The sequence below is a fragment of the Quercus suber genome, unplaced genomic scaffold, assembly GCF_002906115.3.
Source record: "Quercus suber isolate HL8 unplaced genomic scaffold, Cork oak 2.0 scaffold_359, whole genome shotgun sequence".
In the NCBI taxonomy this organism is placed as follows: Eukaryota; Viridiplantae; Streptophyta; class Magnoliopsida; order Fagales; family Fagaceae; genus Quercus; species Quercus suber.
Window position 1 is genome coordinate 7,902 of NW_027069811.1, and position 8,923 is coordinate 16,824.

The window sequence follows — 8,923 nt, forward strand, 5'->3', positions numbered from 1 at the left end:
AAAATTTTAGTAGCAATCTATAGGCTTTGAGGGTAGTTTGACCATTTTTGAGATTTTGGGAATATATATGTCATTTTGAATGTTTATGTTCTCTTAAGACTAAAACTTTTCACTTTTCAAGGACAGATAGAGTACTTTCTTGGTTAACATAAAATGTTTTAGTTTGACCAAGTTTTTCAGCTACCCCAAATGCCTAAAAATGAGAAAAACATAAAAAATGCTTTACACCAAAACAAGCAGAGCCTCAACCCCAAATATGGCATTTTTCCTCGTCAATGTGGAAATTAATTTCTGTTTAACCAATTTTTTCAAATCCAAACACTCAAAAACGAGGAAAACATTTTTTGGAAATTCTTTTATGCTGAAACAAACAGTTTCTTTATTATAATAAGTATGATGTATGACCCAGCATATGAGAGAGAGAGAGAGAGAGAGAGAGAGAGAGGGAGAGAGAGATGATTAACGGTAAGAAATCAAAACAACAATGGTAAGAACAATGATCATTACATCGAAAGCCAAATTTTTTTATTTTGATCCAAATTAGTTTAATTCTTCTATTCAAAAGCACATGTAAGAATATTCTAAACCACATCATCCATTCCTTTCTAATGCTTTCCACCCTTTGCTTTGGAGTCACAAACCAGAGCCTTGATGCAGAGACGTGGCTTGGTATTAACCAGATTTTGCGGCAAAACTGAGACAGCAACCACCAATGACCCATTGGGTACTCCAGAAAGCGGAAGCAGCTCAACAAGAACAGAAAACTGTATGGTGATGAAGTTGGAACAAGCACAAATAGGTCAGGAGAATGTAAAATGTCTGCAAACAAGTGAGAAAGGATAACAGTTCTTTTACCTCTGGAGATTTGAGGTCTACAACTGAATCTGATACAGCAGTTTTTACTGCAGCAGCCACAACGCCAAAGCATTTGTTACGGTCCAACAAAGCAAACTTATCAGAACCATTTGAAGTATCTTTCACAATCTTCAACTCTGTCTCCTCTATTCCTCTTCTGTTATAACCAACTGCAAACTACAACATACAGATTTAATTCATGTGACAAAAGTATTGGCTCTGCTAAGGCTTTTTATGCTTTCTTTTCCTTTGAGGGGGAAAAAAGGCATAAAGAACATAAAAAAAATTCCAGTTGCTGATTTTGTCTGGCATCATGTAACTCAACATTAGCAAACATGTACCAAACTGGGGAGCAGCCAAGACTAGGAAAAGAAAATAAATAACCCACAATAACAAGAATAGATATAAGAGGTAAAATTGACTACAAATTGCAATTTGCTGACTCAATACAACTTAATCCTGATGCAAAGAAAGTTGAAGATAACTTTTACAAGCACCTGAGCATGGAAAAAGGAACACTAAAGGGAAGTCTAAAGTATCCATAAGCTAGCTTCTGTGATGAATCTTGCTTTCTTTAAGTAGCTTATGCCTTAAACTCATTATTATAATTCTTTTTTATAAAAGTTTTTATGTAATAAGGCGTCTGACTTTTAATTTTAATATTTAAAATAAAAGTAAAAAGGCAAAGCCCAAGTACCCAAGAAGTATAGAAGAGCAACTTCACAGTTTAAAAAGATCAAGGAACTCTAGAAAAGAACAATCAACATCCCCAATGTTCTGCAGAGCAGGGAAATTCCAATTTCTGCAAACGATCTAGGGTTGTGTTCCCTTCAAATACATCATATCAAACATAAAGATGCATCTGAGACATAAAGATGCATCTGAGCTTTGATTGCCTTTAAAAGCACATCTCCAACATGCTAGGAGATCTTTTGCTGAAAGACACATGACCCAAGAGACACCAAATAAAGAGAAAACCATAGACCAAAGATCCCTAGCAACAGAAAAATGAAGGAAAAGATAAGCAATATTCTCCCCATCTACTTTGGAGATACCATACCAATTAAAAATGATGATCTTGCCCTTTTGAAGGTTACCTATGGTAAGAATATTACCATAAGCATCAGTCCAAGCAAAAAAAAGAAACTTTCCTAGGGACTTTAGTCTCCAAAATCACCTGCCAAGGTAAAACCTCCCTAAGACCACCACTGAAAGCCTTATGGTAAGATTTCACGTCAAATATATGATTCTTAAATGAAGACAAGCACATTTCTTAAATGATGTGGTGTATTTGGCGGGAACGGAATTCTAGAAGCTCTAAGGGTCGCGAACGGTCCATTCTTGAGTTTAAGTCTTTTTTCTTTTTTACTCTTCTCGAATGGTGTTTAGTTATACCATTTTTATCTTGTTTCTCTCTTCCTATTTTGTTTGATCATTGTAATTTGGTTTCTTCATGTTTTTGCCTTTCTAGCACCTTTCCTATGTACGGGGCTGTGTTCTTATTTGATATATATATATATATTTTCCGTTACTTATCAAAAAAAAAAAAAAAGAACTGCAGGAAGCATAAAGAAGGGCACCAATGGATAGCATTGTTGTGTCTGTACATGTACTTGTCAATAGAGGCTTGTTTGTTGGTTGCATTTTCTTATAGCTCAGAAAAAAGGATTCTGAGAAGTTCATCACCACACCCCACATAATGCCAGAAAAAGATGTGACTGCTGACTAACATCTCCAGCTAAGAATTTCACATTTCATTTAAACCATTTCTGATGTACTTCCATACACACACAGCTTGAGAACCCCTAACCTTAGCAGAAAACAATTGACCCACCAACTCTCCATATTATTTAGCCCCCACAACCCTTCTCCAAAGATTTTCCCTTTCCATGGCATATGATCAAAGCCATATCCATAAAAGAAATTGATTAACAATATCGAGCCTTTGAATTCCTAAACCACCGGATTGAATAGGAGAGAAACTGTACTCAAATTCACCAAATGGAAAACTTCCTCTCATCCCCTAAACCAGGTCCATAAGAAATATCCCTTCGCAACTTCTCTAATTTTATAGCGACTATAAGAATATGAAAGATAGACATAAAGTAGGTGGATAAACTTGAAAGAGAGCTTTTGATCAAAGTGACATATCACCTTTTAAAAAATACAATTTTTTCCACCCAACCAGCCTCCTTTCCATTTGCTCTACTACTATAATATCTCAAGCAGATCTAGTCTTAAAAGGTGAACCAAGGGGAAAACCCAGGTAAGTTATAGGAAAAGACCCCACACAGCAACCCAAAAACCTAACAAAGGTTTCCTGACTTTTTAATTAGTCATGTGACTTTTAAATAAGCATGAAACTATTAGAACCATTGCTTATATCAGAATTACTGGTTGCCATCTTTGCTAGGGTAACATTCTATTGTTTTATTTAAGGGTTTGCTTAAGTTGTAACAGCAGCTTTTTGAGAAAATTATTGAATGAAATTTCCCTTCTTAAATTCCTTTAATACAAACTTGATATCTTTTTTCTTTATTCCCCCTCAATAATTTCTAAGAAAGACAAACATAATTTGAATATTGATCCAAAAGAGTGGATTCAAACCTTGGAATATGGTGAGTGAAAAGAAAGACAGGGTCAGTAGTTCCTCTGGTTTTAAGCATATAAATAGTCATGCTTCACATTTACTTCATAATTTGCTCTATAAATTACTACAGTATCTGCACCGTTAATAGGTTTAAACTTTTACCTTTACAGGATGTGAAACTTTGTGCTGTTTGTCATTCATGAACTGAAAAACAAGCTTTGATACAACTGTTTGCAGTTCCTTCTCATTCAAACTGCAAGTTTCTTGGATAGGAAAAATGCGGTGACACCAACTGCACCAAAGAAATGCATTTTTAGTATTAAAGACAAGAGATCATAACTAACCACAAAAATGAAAATCAGATAATAAGAATTGAATCATAACTTTAGTGGATTGCTCATGCAAAAAGGCAAATTTGAGGCATCAATAAAAAATTCCAAATTCTGAGTAAGACATTTCCTAATAGATTCCAATAAAGATTACTCCTTTTAAATTAATAAAATAAGATGTTGAACCAGAACAAACATTTTCAAATGCCAAAGATATTTGGTACTTGGTTTTTCCTTATTCAGTGTTATATTAGGTGATGCCTAGCATCCCATACATTTGATGGCCTGTGGCAAAGGTCTGTTTGGGGGTCAGAGCAGTCAACAGCTTGCTGCAGTTCCTTCCTGTTTGATGTGGCAATTGGAAGGAGAGGAATGATAGAGCATTTTAGAAGTCAAGCTTTCTATTAGCAAGATAAAGAAGTTGCGGAAGATGCTTTTCTCTTTATCTTTGATTCCCCACTGTTGTCAAATTTTATTTTCTTTTTGGATTTCATTGATACCAGTTTTTTTTTTTTTTAGGATTCAAGTTCTCAGTTGCTCTCTTCTCTCTGTCCTTCCATTGTATGCCTGTCATACTAGGGCGCCCCAACTTCTTTCTGGCTTTCTAGTTAATAATTTTAGTATTTTACTACTGATCCAGAAAAGAGGAAAAAGAAATTAGTTACCAAATCTATGAGATATAAGCTAAAACAACACTCTGAAAACTGGGGTAGAGCAGACAATATAACCTCTTGGATATTGGCACTATTCATTGAAGGATGAACCAGTTCCCCGAGTTGTCCTTAAGCCTCATCCCAGGTGCTAGCTTTAAATACTAGTCAAAATTAAATTTACTAACATGAATTAATTTACTAGTCCAAAAAATTATACGTTGGACTTGGAACTAGCCTTTTTTTTGGATAGGTAAGAGAAGTTTTATTGATTAGAAAAGTACAATGTGTTTACGATAGTAAACCCACAGCACTTGAAACAAATACAAGCAAATCAAAGAGAAGAGTTAACAGAAATTAAGAAATCAGACATGGAAATACAATTTGTAAAACCCCAAATACAAGACCACTCAAACAAAGTCCTAGCTAGCAAAGACTTCAAAAGATCCACAGGTCTCTCAATATCTTCAAACGTACATGAATTGCGTTCCCACTAGATTAACCACATAATACAAGCCAAAACCATATTCCAAACATTTGAATAAAATTTCCCCAATCAATTCCTCCATGCAAAAAGAAGAGAAGCATTTGTATTCAGCATTACCCATTAAACCCCAAACATAAGAAAAACTTCACTCCACAAAGCACGAGCAAACTTACAATGAAGTAGAAGATGATCCACAGTTTCCTCATCACAACAACATGAGCAACTCCAATTAACAAGGGGCAAGCCCCTCATAACAAGTTATCAATTGTGAGAATCCTACCTCTAGCTGTTATCCATAAAAAGAAAGACACCCTTTTAGGTATCTGTACACACCAAATGCTCTTCTAAGGGAAAGAAATAGAAGGGGCGTCCATTAAAGAATTATAAAAGGAACTCACTTCACAAACACCATTCCGAGTCAACTGCCAATTCAGAATATTATCACCCTCCCTCCTTGGCATTTTGGAGTAAATATGCTTGTAAAAAGTAAGTTCCATTTCCTACCTCCCCCTTCTGGTGCACTCAAGACCAAATAAAAAAAAAAATTAAAAAAAAAAAAAGAAAGAATTTTGCAGTCCTCATCCAATAGTAGGTTGCAAAACTCAATGTTTTGCTGAATCGAAGGTACAGCAGTTTTTTTAATAAGAAAATAATCAATTAGAAAGAAGAAGAAACCAACTCATGCTGTAGATGTCAACAAAAAGTCATTGTAAATAAATAAATAAATAAATAAATAATCAAACAAAAAGTCAAATAAAATAAGAATCAATGTATTTCCAAACACTTTTAGTCATATCTACGATTGATATTCATTTATAGGAGAATTTTTCATATGGTACTTAAAAAAAAAAAAGGAAAAAAAAAAGATGCAAAGTTAATATCTGAAACAAATAACCAAAAAAAATATATTAAACATTCCCAACAAAGAAGACAAATGAGAATGGGGCAAATAAGCGAACTTACAGAGGTGATTTGGAAATCCCAGATTCCACAGACTCCATAATATTTGATACAATACCAACAGTGTCAGCTGGAGTGTTTCTAGGGAAAGTAAATAGAAGCAAACCACTCCTTGTTAGCTTAACTAGTGAAAGAACATGACCACTATCAAGATTTGTGTCTGGCATTTCAGGAGACAGACAAGTACCTGTCAAAAGTTCATCGGCCATCATATATCTTTTTTGGATATGGGATCCCTACACCTTACCAATGCACTAGTTGAAACCCCAAAAGAAATCAAGCCAAATTAACCAGTAAATTACCGCTAGTTTTCCCAGAGTTGTTGGAAGCAGTCTTGGTTTCCCCATCTTGGTCATCCTCTGGGCATATTTTCCTTCTCTTTGTAGCATTATCATCCGAATTGTCCAAATTTCCGGAATCAGCATTACTACAAGACCCTACATACTGCCAGAAAATTTAAAACAACCAAAAGAAGTCAGCATTGACAACAATGGACAAAATTGTGGTAAAATTCTAGAACTGAAAATTGTTACTTGATGCAACTACACACACGCTACATCTCTACATTAGTCCAAAGCTTCTCTTGACCCAATAAAGAAGTAATATAAACTGATATCAGAGATGTGGCTTTTAAAAAAAATATAATGGTCTTAAGAAAGACATGTAAAAGCACACAAAATCAAATAAAATAAAATGCAACATGTCTCACATTTCGATTTAAATGGGAATTGGACAAGCATAAGCAATGGTGGCAATGAAATTGCAGTTAAGTAAGTCTTCTGCTACTATTAAACGAAGAAAATAATTTTCAGGTAATTAAAATGCTGCTTACAACAAAGGAAATTGCTGGGTATATTGATTTTACACAGCAAAGATTTTTTTTTTTTTTTTTTGTTTGAAGTAAAATTTGAGAGAAGACCTTAACCTTATCTAGGATAGAAATTGCTTCCTTTGTGGCACTTTTCTCCCTCTCTGACAAACAAGGGAACAAAAAACAGTGATTTATTAAGATATTTAAAATAAAAAGAAGCAAATTTATAAGATGTAACTAAATATTAGTAACTAATATTGAGAGCAGAGGCATATTTTTGCAAAAAGAAATGGAAATTGAAAGTGGGTTTGTTTTGGTTTTAAGTACAAACTGATAGTGCAGGTGATGAGGAAGCCAGAAAGGGAGTGGTGGAGAAGCGAAGATGGGGCGTTGTAGTCATAGCGAGGAATACTGATCACTGCTGAGTGCTGCTCCCATGGACTCATCATCGTCTCCTTCTTCTTCTTCTTATCTTCTTCTTCTTCATGATGATGCGCTTTTTCAAATCCTTCTTCTTCCGCCATTCCCACCCGTGGAGTGGAGAGACCAGGCTATACTACCATCTATGCTATGTTCTGTACCCTCCGATGCAATCAAAAACCCCACTTTATGTTATCAAAAAAAAAAAAAAAAAAACTTCTCTCCTCGCCCTCTCCCGTATGTGTTAAAAAATTCTGTATTCTAAAAAAAAAAAATGTTATCCAAAAAAAAAAAAACCCACTTTATGTTTCCCAAAAATTTAAAAAATAAAAAATAATTTTTTTTTAGTAATATCCTTTACATTATATTTTAATTTAGTTTATAACTTTCAATTGTATCAATTTAATCTCTAACATTTTAGTGTTGTGTTAATTTAGTCGTCGTTATTTTTTAGTGAAATTGCTGACATGACAAATAGCTAAAATAAAAAATTAGTTTATTACCACATTAACATAAACTTTTTTTTTTGGTCATTTACCACGCAATTTTCATTCAAGAAATAATAGTAAGGGCTAAATTGATATGATATTGAAATGTTAAAGATTAAATTGATTAAATTGAAAGGTTAGAGACCAAATTGAAATATGGTGTAAAAGATATGGACCAAATACTGAGTTTACCATTTATTTTTTATATATATGTTTTAGTTAAGCCCATGTAATTAATTAAATAACATAATGCTAGTCACTCAAATTTTTTTACAACAAATCTTAGGTGATATAATAAACTTCTAGTGACGATTGAAAAAGTGAGGTCAATAGTGAACAAATTGTTACCAAAGATTTGTTATAAAATTATTGTGAATCCTACCAAAGTATGGTGGCAAGATGCTTTCACCTCTTGTATTTATGGTGAATCTTATCATAAGTTTAATTAGTAGAAAATGTGACAGTTTGAGAAGAGAGAGTATAATGTCATTGTAAGTAATTCAAGATTACTTAATAATTACTATTGCGTGGTGGTGGTTGGAGATGTCCTTTTACCCAAGGGCAAGCAGGCACACTAACCACATCCTATTCTAGTAATTCCAGCATACATTCAACCAATAGTGTACTGCTAAACACAAAGCAAGGAAACCTTTACAAATTGATGAAGAGACCAATAGTACTTATTTTTCAAACTTTAAAGATGAATTATGCTCACTTGAAACTTCAATGATATAAAACGCTTGGTATGCAAACTTTAGGCTCAAATGTGTTTTGCCCAATAATCATTTAAACTTATAGTAAGATTTCACGTCAAATATATGATTCTTAAATAAAGACAAGCACATTTCATTTAAACCATTTCCAGAACTGCAAGAAGCATAATGAAGGGCACCAATGGATAGCATTGTTGTGTCTATACATGTACTTGTCAATAGAGGCTTGTTTGTTGGTTGCATTTTCTTATAACTCAGGAAAAAAGGATTCTAAGGAGTTCATCACCACACCACACAAAATGCCATAAAAAGATGTGACTGCTCTAAAAAATAAAAAAGAATTTCACATTTCATTTAAACCATTTCTGATGTGCTTCCATACACACACAGCTTGAGAACCCCTAACCTCAGCAGAAAACAATTTAACCCACCAACTCTCCATATTATTGAACCCCCACAACCCTTCTCCAAATTAAGATTATCCCTTTCCGTGGCATAGGATCAAAGCCATTTCCATAAAAGAAATTGATTAAAAATATCGAACCTTTGAATCCCTAAACCATAGGATTGAATAGGAGAGAAACTGTACTCAAATTCACCAAATGGAAAACTTCCTTTCA

The 8,923-nt window shown here is 33.9% G+C and overlaps 1 protein-coding gene across 1 annotated transcript; it reads right to left on the minus strand.

Moving 5' to 3' along the window:
* Nucleotides 1–503: 503 nt before the first annotated feature.
* On the minus strand, nucleotides 504–7,308 carry LOC112010807 (uncharacterized). The gene is made up of 7 exons (XM_024043165.2): nucleotides 7,014–7,308; nucleotides 6,797–6,843; nucleotides 6,174–6,315; nucleotides 5,875–6,058; nucleotides 3,608–3,737; nucleotides 856–1,032; nucleotides 504–764 (listed from the first exon to the last, which is right to left on the minus strand). Exons 1-7 carry the CDS (start codon nucleotides 7,204–7,206, stop codon nucleotides 606–608), a joined length of 1,032 nt encoding a protein of 343 aa, XP_023898933.2. The 5' UTR covers nucleotides 7,207–7,308; the 3' UTR covers nucleotides 504–605.
* Between the last annotated feature and the right edge of the window lie 1,615 nt (nucleotides 7,309–8,923).